This window comes from Aplidium turbinatum, chromosome 14, assembly GCF_918807975.1.
Source record: "Aplidium turbinatum chromosome 14, kaAplTurb1.1, whole genome shotgun sequence".
NCBI classification, from domain to species: Eukaryota; Metazoa; Chordata; class Ascidiacea; order Aplousobranchia; family Polyclinidae; genus Aplidium; species Aplidium turbinatum.
In genome coordinates this window covers 7,063,360-7,082,243 of record NC_137485.1, presented here as the reverse complement: position 1 = coordinate 7,082,243, position 18,884 = coordinate 7,063,360, and the positions used below count along the sequence as shown (strand labels likewise).

Here is an 18,884-nt window from a genome sequence, read left to right as displayed (position 1 = left end):
ATTAATTGAGTTCTTTATTGGGTAAAGCGGTGAGGAATAGTAGGCCTACGTATCACAATTCACAATGTAGTTTTGTCGTGAATTTACAACAGTTTTTCATCATATCACAAAATCTGGTGAGTTCCATTATGACGTAACCACTACTACCAGTATACTGTTTTCATGTTGGCAGATATATATTGGCTTTTCGTAATTAATCGTTTTTTGTTTTTTTTGGGGGGGGGGGGGCGGTAAAATTTCGCCAGTTTATAAAGGGGAAGTTGGGCCAAAAAAGGTTGAAAAACACTGCTCTATAGTATTAATTTTGGCCATCTAGAAAAATTAATCTGATAAACTTAAAAAAAATAATAATAACATTAATATTTTGAGGAATTCAGCTGTTTTATTAGTAAACCATTGGTGTTGCTTCCCAGCTGTTTTCAAGTAACTTTGACTAAGACGTAATAACAAAATTTTTCAAACTGATTTATTTCAAAGAAATAAGCTATAAAAACATATTTCATGCTGTGAAATGAACAAAAACAAAATATGTCGCTGATGAGAGTAAACACGAATATAAGTGGAACGTTGGCATAAAATTTAAAACAAACTTATTTGCAAGCTGATTGTTTTTGTATTTTGTGTAGGTCTATATCGCTTTTTTTTTTGCCATTGTAGGCTATGTCTCGCCAGACACAAAATATTTCTCCAGGCTAAAACTGCTCATAAAAATAACCAAGAAATCGATAAAACCTGAGCCTGGATCAATTCCATTGTTGTAGAAGACTTTCGGTAATATTCTTGTTAGTAGGCCTAGTGTAGACTGTGTGGTCATAAACTCATCGAAAATTTAAGCTACTGATTTACGGTGGATTGGAGGCAGAAACTAAGTATAGGTTAAATTAAATACATAACTTCAATAACGCAGGGCGGCTTACCAAAAAAGTGTTTTTAGCAATAGATTTCAAGCAAGATTTAAAACTAAAGATAACTATTTTTAGGCATTAAACAACATTCATCCACCATTGCATTATTCACAGATCACTGATCAAACTAATTCTTAGTAACCCATTCCAAGTAGCCTATATAAAGGTTTTAGACAACTTTTTCCTATTACTACCGGTAACAAAATCGTAATGACTTGAGTTTTTGAGGTCGAGGGTATGTGCTTTCTTAGTGATATTTTCAGGAACTACACCAACGAAAGGCATCTAGAGTCTAGACTTTGATCTCACCGTTGAAGATAAGCAGACATTCTGCTTCATTTGGTGGCTGGAAAAGGATGCAATCGTCATTGATACAGTCTTTGGGTCGGAAAAGGGAACGTCACCCCAGAATGGTGGAAATGGCCGATGCCCGTGTGAAAACAGCTGATACTCTTCCACATAGCCGTACAGAACCAAAATAATTGAGGTGGGAGCAAAACGAAACTGCCTTCCCTTCCCCCTCTTGGTTCATTCGTTCATGCCCTTTCACTTAGGAATATTACATTATACGGGACGCGCAACTCCGCTTTTCTACGTACATTAGAAGGGTCAATTACCAATTTGATATTTTTTACGCCTCGCTATACAAGCTTGCTTTCAGCAAAACTTAAATTACTTACAAACCAACTTAACTACTCATGTACAATGTATAACCCCTAAAACGTAGCCTACAATATTTTGTAAATCAGAAAAAAAAGTTTTACCTTCTACAGTAGTTTTGCGGATAGCCAAAAACAGATGTAGTTTCTCAATCCAGTGTTCTACAATTTTCAGCTTCCACTCAGGGCCGGATTTAGCTGATGGGGGGCCCGGGGCACTTTTAGATCGAGGGGCCCCCGTGCAAAAAAAATTTTCAAGCCTACAGCGCGAAAATTTACCTCTACATCTACAGTAGCATTGATCAAGCACTGCACAGCATTTTGTAGAAACTTCAAATGCTGAAAGAAAAAATATAACACAAAATCATTTTTTCCACGTAGGGGCCCTTTAAAAGTCGGGGGGCCCGGAGCACCTGCACCCTCTGCCCACCTAAATCCGGGCTTGCTTCCATTTATGTTTTTGTATGGACAAGCCAATGGGACAATTGTCAGAAAAAATCCCAGCTTTGTTGAATTCGATCCTGTTCTGCAGTTGTACCAAAAGTAACGTCACTGGGGCTAATCATACATTTGCAATACGTTTCTCAAAACGTCTTGCACTAGTCTGCGGTGCTCAAAACACATGTCACCAATAGTATATGTTGCATCTTTACGGAAATCGTTATATCCAAATAGCTTACATTGTTTGATAATAGTCTAATATTACATTATTATTGTTGTTTGAAGCGTTCTTGCTGATTAAAAGTGATAATTAAAGAATTTTAGAAAAAACTTGGTACTTTGCACTTCTCGAATACAGCAACTAATTTACTTGAAAATAACTATAGTTAAGAATGCTGTTCCATGTCCATTGACGTAAGCATCTCCATAGCAACTGCAATAAAGTGCAAATTTTCTTGATTAAGCAAATGTCATGACGTGGTTTTCTGATATAAATTATGTTTGACTTTGAAAAATTTGTTTGCAAAAAATGCAGCAAAAGTGTAAGATATCTCTACATAGGTGAGAATATACATAAATGTATTTTATTATTAAAAATGCATGGAGAATCAGCAGAGCCCTATTTATGGCATATATGCATTTCGCTCTACAACTGTAAAGCATCGGCCTGCTGCTTCTTAGTCAGGAGATCCCCTATCCTTAATGGAACTCAATAAATACAATGTACATAAATGTGTAGGCCTGCACCTGTGATGTGTTTAAAGACGTACAGGTGTAGATTAAACTATATAAAGGCGCTGTGTAGTGGGCAATCTGTTCTAACGTTGAGCTGCTGCCACTCGACCATGCAGCCAACAAAACGCATTAACTCAGGGCTTGTCTAACTTTTTTAACGTGCGACCCATTTCAAACAACAATTTTTTATGCGACCTTTTGGTGGGCAGTTTACTGTGTAAACTAACCATTGTAGGCTAATTTTTAATTTTTTTGGCGATAGCCTATTACAAAATAATGCTATTTCCGACCCCGATTGAGAAGTCCTGCATTTAGTGATTCGTGCTCGCAGCTTAGCGATGAATTTCATAGTCAACTATCAACAAAGAACAAATTAATCTTTCTTGAATGTGACATTGTGACGTCATATCATTTTAACCTCTTTCACCCAAAGACTTTAGCTTTTATGATGGTTTTCTTTCGTTTGAGTCTCGGAAAGCAAAGGTGTACACAATCTTACTTCCCCAGATTGGAGATGCTTTCTGGACTACATTGATGTGCATAGGGCACCTTCTGTTTTATGCAACATAATATGTGTTACGGACTTACGGTTACGGAAGGGCAATTGTGCAATCTCTCAGATTATGCAATTTTAAGGTATTTCTTTCAAAAATTTATCAGGGAAGCCCCCACGCCCCCTGTGGGTGCTCTGTCTTCAGTGATTCATTGCCGGCCTCACTCATATGTGCAAAAATACTTACAGTATTTGTCCCTCCGGAAATTTTGTGCTAGCTGCGCTTGTGGTAGCCTACTTATTAGCCTACGTGTTGTCGCTTATAATGGTGTCATACGAAATTAAATTGCAAACTACTAAGCAGTAAGCTATGCTAATGTAGGGTAAAACTAGGGTAAAACAAGAGAAACTGCTGAGAATATGCAGTGTTTTCTTAGTTTCTTCCAGGCGCTTAAAATTATCCTGGTCCGAAATCACCGCTGGACTCCTTTATCAACACTATTGGTAATATTTGAAAATATTCTGACAAAATTGCTACAAAATAACTCCGACTCCAAAAAATTTCAATGTGATAAAATTCTACAAATTTAAAATTTCCAAACAAACTTTTGTTTTAGCTGAACAGTTTTCAAATCTTTATGCGGGCAGAGTGATGACATTGCATTAACCTTAAACTGGACATTAGTTTGGCGAGCATCTAAAACCTGCAGAGCAGAGAAAGGCATTTATTGTTTGGATAGATTGTTTGAGTTTTATACATTAAACTATTAAGTGTCACATGCGTCTACTCGGGCATCACCGACAAGGTTGGCTGCAAAAATACCTTCTTTGATCGTGTTAGCATTTTTAGCGTGTTTAGTTTTCTATTGCAGTAAATATTATAGGGAAAGGGTCGGCAACCTTTGAGAGGGTTTAGTTGAGGTGTGCTACATCTGAAGAAGTTGTGGCAGGTCTTTTGACGTGGTCATGTATTTGGCTTCTTATTAAAATAACGATATTTTCCCACAAATGAATGTTGCTACCTAATCACTAATCCCCAACAATAATAATAATAATAATTTAGCTGGACCAACATCCGAAAAACAACAATTGTTGTTATTGACCACTTGACAGAGAGCACTACGTGTTCCTGAGGCTCATTTGCTTAATTGTTTCTGCGCACGCGTCACCTAATTCGTTAGCGCTTTACCTGCGGGAAAGCGCCTTCTCAAAGGTAGAGCTAGTATTGTTTTACTGTTTACTTTCAATCACTTCAGTTTTTTGTTAATGCCATCCGGGTGGCTGAGATCTTTTGGTGTTGATATTGTTTGGTGTTTGTAAAGAAGAATTAAAATGTTGTGCTTTGAATAAAGTTTAGAAAAGGATAGGGAGACTTACAATACACGCTTCCTAAATTTGAAGGTCTCCTTAAGCAACCTTGAAGGACGCTCCACCACGATGTATCGAAAATGTTTAATGTAGGCCTAAATACATGTTCATTTAGTTCCTTTTACGTGCTAAAAGTAAATAAGCTGAATCTAGTAATGTTACTTGGCTTTGCATTTCTGCTGCAACAACTCGACCAAAGTTCCAATAATTCAAAAGAAGCTTAGTGATTTTTTCAACCTCCGTAAAATTTGATGAGTTCTCAAATTTGTGCAAGGCATTGCCACATTTTTTACGGTTTTCTTTAAACTTGAGAGTTGCAACGCTACTAATCACTTGAAGCAGCCGTGTTTGTGCAATTGTGTGGCAACAACAAACAACCTGGGTTTGTTCTCTGTGACGACATGAGGAGCGGCTTTGCTCATGCATGACGTTATTGAACAATGCAAAACGCCTTACACAAAACAAATTTCTGATTTTTGTCTTTTTACACAGGTTTATCAAGTTAGAAGATTAAGTTGAAGAAGAAGGAAGGCAAGAAAATTAAACTTGTTTTAAATGTCATTCAAGCGTGCTCGATGTAAGTGTCGAATCGAGGTCCTTTGAAGCTGAACAGACACCCTCGTCACATGACCGACTCAACTGGGACTTCTGCCAATCTTCAAAATGCGCTCACTCAGGTACATGTGATGATGTGACCAGGGAAGATAATTTGGGACCGGTTGCAATGAGATTCTCGAGCCTGGAATTAATAAGACACTTCTTAGAAAAATGTACTGTATTCAAAGAATGCACAGGTTTGCATAATTGGAAAGCCAACGCCTTATCTGTTGCGCCATCCCACCGCCACCGCTACTTGGAAAGGTTACCCTTAAAATCATTCCTCTCCTGGTCCAAACGTTTCCCATGGACCCTCCTCCCTTGTCGACGCTACTGCATTTAAATATGAACTTCGTTGCGCCGTATTTGTCGCTGTTGGAAAACCTTTCATAACTTATTCATCTATTAATATATTGTTTCGTCTACTAAGTTTTATCAACTTTTGCATCATATTTACGATGCAACAACATTATTACACCGACTTGTCTCTGCTACCTCAAACAAGAAAGAACATAGACGAACAATTTCAAATTTCTGGTATAAGTAGGTCGAGCAACGAGACAAAGTTTATCAAAACGCGAAGATATTTGTGAATATCTTTTGGTTGTCTAATTTGAACCTTAGACCAACCCACCATTTTCCAGGCAACTTTTTTGAGCTTGATCACCACTTTAGCAAACTATCGCTCAAGATCTTTTTTCATCTTGCTGGTTAGAAATGAGAATAGTTGACGAAAAACTACACCACGTTTGTGTCTTGTTTTTTCTTTTTTATTGCGTATCTGGTATGTCAACCATCCAGTGAAAACAATACCCACTGCAGTCAAATTTGGTTTATATTCCAGACAGCAACTCAACCGTTTTTTACATTGAATCAACGTCTGAAGACGTTGGATCAATGTAAAAAAGGGCTGATTTGCTGTTTGGATAATGTCTTTATCTCCACAATTTAACATTGGTTTAATGTTGAACTTACAAAGCTGAAGTTTTACATTGGTGTGTGAGTTTGATAATCTTTGGGTGCGGTGATTTTCAAAAGCAGATGAACATAAAATTAATATTTGTGACACTGCGACAAGGAAAAATTGAAGACAAAATAGATTTTTGGCAACTTGAGACAAAACGAATTTGCCAGAATTACACAAAATATGTTAGTAACAAAAGATTACTCCACCTTGCAAAGCACAACAGTGTCATTAATCTGTAGACTACTGTACTTCGTCAGGATGACAAAAAAAATAGTCTTGAAAATTTTCAAAATGTACAAAAATTTACAACTGAAAACTCATAAAACGTTTCATATCCCAAAATTTTTTGCAAACTTTGAAAATTTTTCTCAAACTTCTTTCCATGTTTCGACAAACGTAGGCTGGTGGTATAGGAACTGCGTTGCAACCACCTCCAATTAGAAGTAATTTAATAAAAAAAATTGATCGACAAAGAGTACCAATAGACGTCATTTCCCATAATTGAAACGTATTGGCATGTTGTCGACAAGTTAGGTTTGTACCATTGCCTCAAAGAGGTAACAGAGTCAGCAGAAGATCGTCACAAAGTAAAAACTTTGGAAGATCTTCTTTGTCAATTGCGCAATAAAAACAAAACACTTGCAATAAACTTAAAAAGGAAGTGTTAACGGTCATAAATAAAACGCAAAATTATACAAATATTGATGTTGTAATACGTAGAAGTAACGTAGATGGATAGTCATCTTTGTCGTAAAGTGCAAATACAATATACACAAAGCAGTGATAAAACAGAATAAAGATCGTACGGTAAGTGCAATGAAGGCACCCAGTCAAAAAAAGATTTAGTCACCATCAGTCACAAAAATGGGCGAGTTGAACTCATCAGTACACACATAATAGCGTCATTACGAAGTAAGAAAAGTTAAAAACACTGATGTATAACAAAGTTTGTGAGTGCTGAGCTGATTTACTTGGACGGTTACACCAAGCTTATATTCAATCTACGAATGTTGTTTTCCAAAATCACTACTTCAATTGGTGAATAATCAAATGGCTGATTCCTTTAGTTCTCTTATAGTCTGTGATTATAGATCGAAATCTATTCGTTCTCAGATCATTATCCGCCTATGATAAGCCGAAAATTGAAACTCCTGTTCCGGGTTGTTTAGCAAGGCTTAAAATAAGCTGTAATTAACATAGAATTTTGTCAGTCAGCAAAACTGACTTTTGACACCATTTCTACGTGGACAAACGTTAAAACGGGACAATAGCGTATGCCTTGAACTTGCAAAAGCTGAAACTGTTCAAGCAAGCAAAAAAGAATTGAACTTATAGCAGCAAAGAGGATCATTTTTACATCTTTTTTGTGGCTATATTGAAACAACACAAAATTGTTAATTTTTAGTCACTTGGGATGATCCCAGGTCGAGAACCTGGGATGTTTCGGGACCAGCCGCATACCATTTATCAAACCAGTCCTTTTTACATTGATTGAACGTCTACAGACGATCTTAAATCACTCCAAAAAGGGCTAATTTGATTTCAGGGTCTCTGATGTTAATGGCCAGTTGTTCACCCTTGATGTCTTTTCATATGCAAGGACAGATGATCTGATCTGGAAAAGCATCTTCCACACACCATACACTTGAACGGCTTGGCGCCGGTGTGTTTCCTCATGTGTCTTGTGAGTTCATCGGAGCGAGCAAACCTCCAGTCACATCCCTGCCAGTTGCATGTGTACGGTTTTTCCCCTGAAGATAAAAATTTCACTTTAAAAAAAGGAAAACTAAGTCCACGAAACCACAACTTTCTATGTTTATTGGATGCTTCAAGCTTCGGTTCTGTCACGTTCGCACTGAGAAAGCTCACAAAAGCTCTTTTCACATTGAATGTTTGTTGATTGTTGTTATTGTCGGTTAGTTGATCTAAACAAGAAACAGGAACCTCAAATACCAAAATATCAAGATGGTTAATGAAAAATGTTTGATACGATCATGGGCGTTTTGAGGCAGGGTTTTTGTGCACGTACACGACTGGCAAATGGCTGTATAAATACGACGTCTTACAAAGTACAAGTAATGCAAAAAAGCACTACAGTGCAGCGATTTGTAGGTGGCGTCAGAATGGCGTCAGAAGCTGTAACATGCTTATTGCACATTTACTACACATTCTGGATTGGAGGTGATAATTAAGGTTAATAACCACTAAGTTAGATTATAGGAGTAGCAACAAAGTAGTTACAAAAACGAATAAGTTAGCCCTGTTTCAGGTTGCATGCGCAGTTGCGCACTGGCAAATGTAGTTTTATTTCTAATCAAAAACGTGATGGACTGATTGGCCATAATATGGAGGTTTGAAAGTATTGCATGTAATTATGGTAGGCTACTCACATAATTATTAGTACAAGTTAAGTAAAAGCGCAACACCAATTGCTATAATTTTTACCTGTATGCGTTCGTTGGTGAGCTTTTAAGTGCGAACTTTTTGTGTAAGCTTTGGTACAACCTGAAATTTAAAGAAATAATTACTTTTTTTTAAAGTAGCGTAGTTTTTAGTCCTGTCTAGGCTTAGGTCTCTTAGTTGTAGATTCAGATTGAACAAACACAAAGTCAAATTCAAAGAAGGCAGGCAAACCTAACTTGGTGTACATCAAATTCAGTTAGTATTCTCCAAAAACCTCTACAACCTGCTTCACCCTTACTTGGGATCAAATAGATTCCATTTGAATAATGACTTTCTGATGATCCCAACTTCCAAAGTAAGGGTGAAACAGGCTGTAGAGGTTTTTAGAGAATAGTAACTGAATTTGGTATCATTTGCATGACATTGTGACCTAGTCATGCTTACTAATCTGCAAAAATAGTTTCCCAGACAAAACCTTTAGCGAAAAAATATGTTCTGAACATGAACCTACCAGCATGGCTGCACTTGTGAACTCGCTTTTTCTCCAAGTCTGGATTATTTCTTCTGGTGTACCTTGGTCGGTAAGGAATCGTGCCGTTGACAGCCATCGCGTACGCGGGATTTAGAGACATCCCATTGAGATAAGGGTGGGCGCGCACGTGGGAAAAGTTTCTTTTAGGAATAGAGTTATCAGCGATTGGGTTGGACTGATGATGCGGTAGGTAATGAGCCTCTCGTCGTTGCTGTACTGATGACACGGCTTCCTCAAGGATCGAAGGGAAGTGTAATTGACGAGGAGGAAAATGTGGATGGGTGGTCGGTTGGTACCCGGACTGGTTGTCGATTTGGACGCAAGGATAAGGAGGATTTTGCTGGCACTGCTCTTCTGCAAAGTGCTTTTCTTCTTTGAAAATGATGGGAGTGCAGGTATTGTCATTAGGTGGCGTAGCAAGTCCACATACATCGTTGCTACATCTCATGCTTCGAAACTGTTCGGCTTTGAGACAAAAGTTATCGCTGAAAGAAGTGTTGGGAGCATTGTTTTCAAACCAACCCCCTTGCTCTATAGAGTGACACTCGGGGACTTCAGTTTTGACTTGGTAGCTTTGGTTTCCCATGAGCTGCTGAGCGGAGTACAGCTCCTGAGGAGGCGGGCACTGTAATTGAGAGGGAACGTGGGGCGGTGACGAGGACGGGATGGGAGAGGTCGATGGGAGAGAGCAGTGATCTGCTGTGAGGCTGGTGGTGCGAGGTTTCTTGAAGCTACTAATCGTTGCGTCTTGAGCAGCTAAACTGGCAGCAGCGATAGAAGGCATGGAAGCATGTCTTCTCTGATTAACAATGGCGGCAACTGTGGGTTCCGGGTTGTATCTTGATCTGTTGAATCTTTCTTGCGCTTCTGTGCATCCAAAGGAAGATGGGGGATATAGAACCGCATCTGACTTTTGAATGAAGGTCGACACCGGTTGAGGATTCATCAAGTTTGGACTGCCGGGTGGTGATGTCATCGTATTGCATGGCGTCGTCATAACGTCATTGTTGGTTGACTGTTCCGCAGTGCTACGGAAATCCATGTTTGTTTGTTCATAGAATACGCTTAAATTGAGGTTGGCGCAGGAGGTGCTGTTTGGCTGGACGTTATCGCAGCTGTTACTTTGTTGAAAAGTGTTGAGGTTTGATCCAAGTCCTGAAACAATATACACGAATTGAAGTACAAGTAAATAAAATGGAATCGTTTCAGTCTGCTGAAACCTAGAGTGGGATCAGAAGGTTCTTATTCAAACAAAATGCGACTGAAAGTACATATAACTTTTAACTGGCATTTACTCAAAGTGAAATAATAGGAACACTACTTAACTCGCTATCCATTTAGGTGCATTATGACAATAACATAAAAAACATAGCTATTTCATTGCTTGGCCATTGGCCATATTATTTACATTTATGTTGTCATAAGCAGAGACTAAACATGATTAAATATATAAATTAAATAAAGGGAAGGACAAGGAAACCAGTCTTCATACATGTCATTTGTCTTGCAAAAACCTAGCCTCATGCTCTGGACAAATGTCGAACCAAGTCTTTTCAAGCGTCATTATTTCGTCACACAACGCTACAAGATCCTAAGATTTCATGAGTGGTATTTATGAAGATCTAATGATGAAATGGTTGTAACAAATGATTCACCTGCTGAGCCACCATTTGCGGGAGGATTGCATATGAAAGCGTTGCTAATGTCGGAGGCGCTTTCTCTTCTGTATGCAGTGGGATCTAAGGGGAAACATTGATCTGTTGTTTGTTGAAAAGGAAGCATTCTCACTTCACTGTTGTTCATTGTAGTCGTATCGACGGTCCGTTGATGCAAAAAATAATCCCCCATTTCACACTGAAATTTAAATATTACTTTCAAATTCACGGTTTAAACAAGCCAGAGTTATCTTCAATTCAAGTCAGCAAAAAGACGGCCTAATTTTCTTCCACAGCTAACCTTCAATTAAGATCCAAATCGTTACGTGGCCTACTTAAGGCAAGTGAGGTAAAAAACCTCTATCGAAATCACATTATACATACTTGAGCAATACAACGTCACCTAATATCAATTCGACAAAATTGCATCAAAACCAGCAATTTGGGAAATGTAATCTCATTTTAACTGCAGTAGTTATTATCTTTTAAAGCAATAGCAGGTAACCGTGTAGTGAACAGTTAGTGGCGAGCTATATTTCCGGACATTTGGAGACATCACAGCTACCAAAATTGCAATTGATTTAACGTCTGAAGGCATTGAATCAATGTACAAAGCGACAAATTTGCCAGTTGGGTTGCTACTCAGAATCACTATAGTTGCTTGTGGGTGATCGCCATAGGCTAGACAGAAAATTAAGCAAATTATGCTCTCCGATAGAAAAACTTGAATTTCTGCCTTGTCAGCTCGTGTTTGCAAGATATGATGAAATGTTATGCACAACTTAATCTCACACTTGGTGAAACCAGGGCCGTTGAGAGGATAATTTAGGCCCGGTAGGCCTACCGAATAAATTTTCTAGGCCCAAACCAAGACACATCTGCGAAAAGGCACTGTATCCAAAGAATACGCGGTACTTTCGTCAAGTTTCTGGGCCCGGGTTCAAAAGTACCCCCTGGACCCCCCCCCTGTCAACATCACTGATTGAAAAGTCCGCTGGTGTGAGAATCACCAAGCAAACGAATCACTACCGATTTGTATCTTGAAATTTTTTATGACTACGATTGGCAACCAATAAAAGTTTGGCAAAGTTGTGAGTCAGACTTTATTTCTTATACTTAGAGGCTTAGACTGCAACGCCAAAAGCCTTTAAAAGTTATTTTAACACAATTCTTAAACCATTATAGAAACATCAATGAATATAAAAACATCTAAAATTTGGCGAAGTTTAATTTGTTGATTTTACTTTGCATACGTCACGTCCCGAATTGCAACGTCATGCAAACACATTGACGATGCGCAATAAGAGATGCACCTTTTCTGTCCTGAGTTTTTAAGCAGCACCTGTTACATTTGTAAGTTATCAAAAACATAAAACATTCATTTAAGATATGTTGTTTCGCAGAATCAACCTAACAAGTAAAAACCTAAAATTTCTGTAGCATTTTCCGACTTCAAAGCGATATAAACCAAGGAATGTTTCCAGGTTAAATGATGTACTTTATCATGTCTCGATGAACATGGTTCAGCAGGAGTGTATTAAATCTTTTCCTTGTTTAAAGGCTTTCCAACATTCGTATGCGTAGTCAATGAATTTGTAATATGTTTAAGTTTGTGAGGAGCTGTTAAGAATTCGTTCATCCGACAACAAGTTTGCGCCATCCGTGACAAACTGTTACTAAAACATCCCTTCACTTTGCGTACTGGCATGAAATTACCAAAATCAGATAGCAAATTAGAAATACTTCCCAGAATTGCATTTTTTACAACTTAGTCTTTTAGTCTAAGAAATCTTTCGTATCGATATAGAAAGCAATTATTCTTAGCACTTTTCAAGAAAACCACAAAAATGATTGTTGAACAAAAATAGAACAGCTCCACGTTAAAGCCACCAAAGCTCCGATTTTACAAACATCAAACATAAACAACAATCGCTAAAGATTTCAGGAACCGTTTCCTAAATCAAAATCCTTCGGACTTGGACCTCACATCTTTGCGTTTCAACATTGTGAGACGTTGAAACAACGTTATAATTAACATGTCCTTGCACCTAAGCATAAGGTTTCAACCTGTGCAATATAACCAAAAGTAGAGTTATTCCGATCATAAGTCACACCAGCAAAGTAAGTTGTTCAACCATAATGATCCAAAAAAAAATGGCTTTCGAGAAATTAACTTAATTTCCATTTTGCAATTAGAAATTAACTTGCAATCAAAATTTGGTCTTTTCGCATCGCTTCAATGTCGATAAACTTTCAAACGATATACAACGATGGCTTTTATCAACTGGGATCTCATCAATGATACTCTCCGTTGTATAATTTAGGCAGGGGCGGAGTCAAGGGGAAAAAAGGGGACAGTTGCCCCCCTCTTCCGAAATATTTCAAATAAAAACTTTATACTCTGTTACAGCATCATTTGACGAAGTTTTACTATTGATTTAGGCTAAAAGTACTCTCAAAATGCACAATTTTAAAGTACTTTTTTTAATTTGGGGGAGGTCCCCTAAACACCCCTGAGGGTGCTCCGCTTTTGGTAGCTTGTTGCCGGCTCACTCACACGTGCAAAAGTACTTATTTGCCTTTTTCGAAATTTTGTGCTAGCTACGCCCCTGAATTCAGGATGTCCATTGCTCATAAAAGATTTATTTTATGATACACAAATTGTATGTGAATACAGAGTTTGCTCATAATGATCTGTTGGCAGTTTTCTAATACATCATTTACGCTTTGAAGGCCTATGCAAGACAAACAAACTCCAAAACGAAAGGCAGATGATTGGAGTCATGCTTCAATGAACAGGCAAGTTCTGCTTTCACTCAACCTTCATTTCAAGATTGTCTTTCGATGGCATGCATGGTTGCCTGACCCAGGCAGCAAAATTCGTCTTTTTCAAGCTAGTCGTTGAATCAATGTAAAACGGTTGGATATTGCTACTTAGGTAAAAGACGACAATGCGCAATTGCCATACCTTTGCAGTTAAGCAAGCTAACTCGCCATAAACTTGTTTGCGAGTTGTTCAAAAATAAGACTTTTTTCAGCTATTTTTAGAAACAGGCTTTGTCCTTATTTTAAGACGTTCCGCTTGCATTACTCACAATCCCTGTGATTATGGTTTGAAATTTCTTTAACAAATATGTTTTTTAAAACTCTTAAAGCTTATTTGCTTTTCATTAAGATTGTGAGCACCCCTCAGCTGTAGCGTAGGCAGAGGGGTTATGAACTCTAGCCATCTCCTTTGAGGTTTCTGATATCGTGATAATTGAATTAATAATAATAAAAGTTATGATTATTATTATTAATCCACTATCTCAACGTCACATACACCTTAAGGATAGGGTGGAAGTTACAAATCCCTTCTGGTTCCGTTACTGTTCCCTGCACCCTAATAGTTACTGATGACAATACCATGATGCATTGATTATGTTACATTGAAACGTTTTTAAAGCAATGTTTTGTTTCATTTTGACGGAAAAGTCTTTTCTCTTTTTTGATTTCGAGATTTCAGCAATTTGGTTTTGTTATGCGCTGAGAAGAAATATGCCAATGCATGAGAATCGTAGGCTACAAGGTAGAAAGCTTCAAGACAAAAATGCGTGGAATTGCATAAATCGTATTTATTTCAAGATAAACTGACTGCTTTCACTCAGGGGTGTTTCAAACAAGACACAACATATTTCAAAATTGTGTTTTGTTTGATAAATAAATAATAATTAATCGCAGGGTTTGTAGAGATTTTTATCATCTTTTTAACCCACCTTTTTCTGTCCCAAAGTAAAAGCAAAGCACTACAACGAGTAAATTATTTTAAATTCCTTGTTGCTACAAAATGCAATCTTAACAAAACTCAAATGAAAAACGTCTTCGTACTCCACAGGAAACAGCGGCCATATTTTGAATCGACAGTAGATTGCATTCACGATTTACATTGTATATTTGCATTAACCAACAAATTTTTAATAAGAAAGTGTACGCTAATGTTCCTCAAGCTTTTTCCACCATCTTGTGATCCTAATCATAAGCACAATGACAAGTGTACGTTTAGTGACCTATCATGGGCTCATTTTCGTTTCAGCCGTGAACTAAATGTTGGGTACGATTAGAATGGTCTGAAATTTTTTTTCAAACCCCTCCCCCCATGAAAAATTATTGCGCACCTCACTGGCGGAATAATATTGTTATAAAAGTGTCCTTTAGCGGTTGACGCTCTCATCACACTAATGAATCAAATGAATCATTCACATAAACCCGTGTTTAGTCTTAGTCACCACAGCATGACATAACTTTTATTTGCACATCGCTCTGTAATATAAAATTTTTCAATACATTTGCAACTCCAATATTGGTATTCAAAATTTTCAAGTATATGTAAATAGAATCTTCAAGTGCTTTGCACAGATATGAAAGACGGGAATCAAAAGCCGGCTTCAAGCACACAAGGGAATATAGGCTCTCAAGTGTTTCGTTCACGCAGTTTTCTTGCAAGCATTTCAGTTTACATTGATTTAACGTTTACAGATGTTAAGTTAATGCAAAAAGGACAGATTTTGTCGGCTGGGATGTTTCTTGAAAAGAGATAGGTAGACCCGCAACTACAATCCCAGCCGGCAAATCAGTCCTTTGCTGCAAACATTGATCTGTACGAAAAGTGACTGATTTGCTAGCTCAATTGGTTACATAGTGGTCAAGTGTTTATCTCAAGTCATGGTTTATCTCAATTGATGTATTTAGCATCTGTAACCTCGTTTCTGTGAGGTGCTACAAACGCTGTTTGACGTCATATTGATGTAAAATAAATTATTTTCCAGCCACAACATCAGAGATGCACAACATCTAGTCCAAAATAATTGATAGATTGATTGAATCTTTATCCTCGGACTGGAAAAGATTCTTTGAGAGTTCAATCCTGGCAGTTTCGCATACTTGTATAGAGGCTAATGATAATAATAAACTCCGCTTGTGTAGCGTATTGAAAGTGAAAGACCTTAACATTATTTTAAATTTTGCTAGCAAGAAAATTTTGATTGCCACTGGGTAGTGACTACCCACTGAGTGGGTACATCATAACTCGCTTGCCTAACCCATTACCCAACCAGCAAATTCCGTCTTTTTTTGTGGAATCAACGCAAAAAAGAATGATTTTGCAAGGTAGTATGTGTACGAAAATAAGTAGGTTCCAAAACATAATAAACCTGCCTACCTCTATATTGTCAACACCGACGTCCCACAGCTGATGTTGGTCGAAGCAAGAAAGCTCCGGGGAAGATACAGGTGAGCAGGAGGATGTCTCGGACACGGAGGATGCAAGTTCGCAAGGGAACAACGGTGTATTGTCGGTGGAGTCAAAAGAAGAAAAGTTGGTCGGAAAGCGGTTCAATGCCACGGCGGTTGCCATTTGCGGTTACGACGTAATAGTGCGTGGGACAGCCAAGCACCAGTCAAAAGTTAAACAAATAAATTCTGAAAAAACAAACATTTTGTTAAGTTTCCTGCAATTAAATAAGTAAGTTGCTGATTGGTCACATTTTGCAGATTTTGTAAACTGTTGAAAAGTAAATGGCTGCTAATTTCTAAAAATCAACTTTTATTCTCTTTCAATGCTTTGCAGTATTATTGAAGCTAACATCACCTGCAGGCAGAAGTGAAAGGTCAGAAAATTTACAGAATTCTTAGAAATTAGCAAGTGACTGGATGAAATGCGCTTGAAAGCAAGTTTCCCAGTTTTTCAGTGGCTGGTGATTTTATAATCCGTTGTATTATGATTCATGCAGAAGAGAAAGTAAAATATAGGAAAAGTTCTTATCGAAAATTTCAAGTCAGTTATCAACAGTCGGCAAGTTGGTTCGTATCTCTGCTTGGGCACGATTATTACTTTGTAACATAATACAACATTAGCCTACAAAGAAGAAAATAGTTCGTTTCATATGAGCCTATTGCTGTACACTCATAAAAAAATAGGTTGATTGCATGTTTATCAATACCAACTTATATTATATAGTTAGCATATCTATTAAGCTGTTTTTTATTGAAGTGTGAGTATGCTTTTCTCACGTTTTTTCTTTAGCAAATATACTTAACATCACCCAGTAAATCTCATTTCTTATGCCATTTGCCATCTGTCCAACTTCACCAGCTGAGAACTGACACCAAACTATTGATTGCTTGAATATATATGTACCGTAAGCTCGTCCGAAAACGAGTGTTTAATTGGGACTCGCAAACATCTACGGTCTTAGCATTTGCCTTTAAGAAAAACGCTTAAAACCACAGGTTCAGAACATACATTTAATTAGCAAAACCTAATCTTTCATCGCTTCAACGTTTCATGAAGCGCTAGCAAGCATTGTCAACGAGTATGCAAAACTTCAATCTCCGTAAAAAAAACGTTATGTTTTGTCACTTTTTTGTTTCAACGTGTTTTTTGACCAGATTGACAAATATTAGAAAAATAAACTTGCGCCTGTCAATTGTCTTGAAAAGAATGCTCAGAAATCGCGTGTCATCAAATAACGAGTAAAAAGCAAACAATTGATGGAATTCCAGAGGCAAAAAATTGTTAGCAGTCACCCCCAACCAGAAAATTAATAATTCTTGCCGTTAATTTAGCGTCCAAAATAATTAATTGTTATAAAGTTCAAAAAAATAATTTAATGTTACGGGTTAGTCCAAACGTGCCTTCTTACAATAAACCACACAGCTAAAAAAGATCGTTTACAAACATATCTTTTCCACATGAAAATTACACATTAAAGTCAAAATATTTGGCTAATCATATTCAAAATTACCAGTATTCGCTATCCGAACGCACATACTCGAAAGCGAGTTTGAAAATCGAATTTGAAGAAGACAGACCTTAGGAAAAAGAAAGGTACTAGAAAGCGAGTTTGAAAATCGAATTTGAAGAAGACAGACCTTAGGAAAAAGAAAGGTACTATTTTGATGTAAAATATTATTACAGACAACATTCGCAAACTCCTTTACAATGATGCAGCCATTCGTAATTGACATCCTAAGTCACGATATCCCTTTTAACATATAATTTTTGCTGTGACATTTTTAAAAGATAAAATTCGTTTATTTTTTCAAAATTAATGTTTCCCACTCAACCACTGTGGGCCCGCATCGCCGTATGGAACATGGCGTGTATGTGTTTTCACAACTGCAAAGCCTTCCACCAATAGACATTACAACATACAATCCTTTCATTAACATATAGAATAAAAATAATTATATTTATTTGGTTATTATTCAAACTGATATAAAACGTAAAAACTAAATTGTAAATCTACAAACAACATGCAAAAACTGTGTCTTGACTAGAAATTTCAGACCCCTTTGGCCTTTGCTACAAACAACACACCGTACTTCTATTTTCATATTGTGAGAGGTCGCCTAGACTTACTTGTTGGCTGTTTGAATTTGTCAACGTTTAAACCTCAGTCGGTTGTTACGTGGACAAGAGATAAGTGCAATTATTGTCTTAACAAACTTTTAACAAGAAATTATTTACCTGATAAACCGAGCAAAAGAAATCGCGAAAGCTTCAGGTTCGTTTGTTACAACTTGTAACGTAGTTCTTCACGTAACAGTAGTTTGGAAGCTTGTAGGGTTCTGTTTTGGGCAGGCTAAGATGCTTGGTTCAGCTTTCGACGAGAAAGCTTCGTTGAAAGGAAAGTGGCAATAAGTCACACAATTCTCGCGTTTGCTTCGTTTTTTTTTAGCCTTTCGGCAGTCAGCTTTGCAACGGCTATGGCCTATGAACTGCCAAGTAGCCTGTCTGATTAAATTTCTGTAAAATAAAGTATTTGGTATTGAAAACTAACCTTCAGAAAACGACACCTTTATTACGTCAAAGCTGAGTTTTTCCGAATCCCACTCATCCATTTCCATTCACTGCCAATTTAAAACCTCTCAAACTGTCAAAATGCGGTAGGATACCAATGTTTTGATGAACAATTTTTGTGGATACCAATGTTTTGATGAACAAACTTGTACAGTCAGCTCCAAACCCTAACATTTAAGTTTTCCCAAGCTCGTTTCGTGAAAAGGACAGCATTCTTACTTAAGTTTTACACGGTTATAAAACCTTTTTCAAAACGAAAATTACAATTTGACTCATCAAACTTTACTTC

At 37.4% G+C, this 18,884-nt stretch overlaps 1 protein-coding gene across 1 annotated transcript; it reads right to left on the bottom strand.

Annotated features, from left to right (window-relative positions):
* Nucleotides 1-5,958: 5,958 nt before the first annotated feature.
* Nucleotides 5,959-18,536, bottom strand: LOC145783427 (uncharacterized). Its single transcript, XM_082595301.1, has 6 exons — nt 18,263-18,536; nt 15,953-16,212; nt 10,756-10,954; nt 9,080-10,255; nt 8,611-8,670; nt 5,959-7,916 (listed from the first exon to the last, which is right to left on the bottom strand). Exons 2-6 carry the CDS (start codon nt 16,145-16,147, stop codon nt 7,738-7,740), a joined length of 1,809 nt encoding a protein of 602 aa, XP_082451427.1. The 5' UTR covers nt 16,148-16,212; nt 18,263-18,536; the 3' UTR covers nt 5,959-7,737.
* Nucleotides 18,537-18,884: the final 348 nt, after the last annotated feature.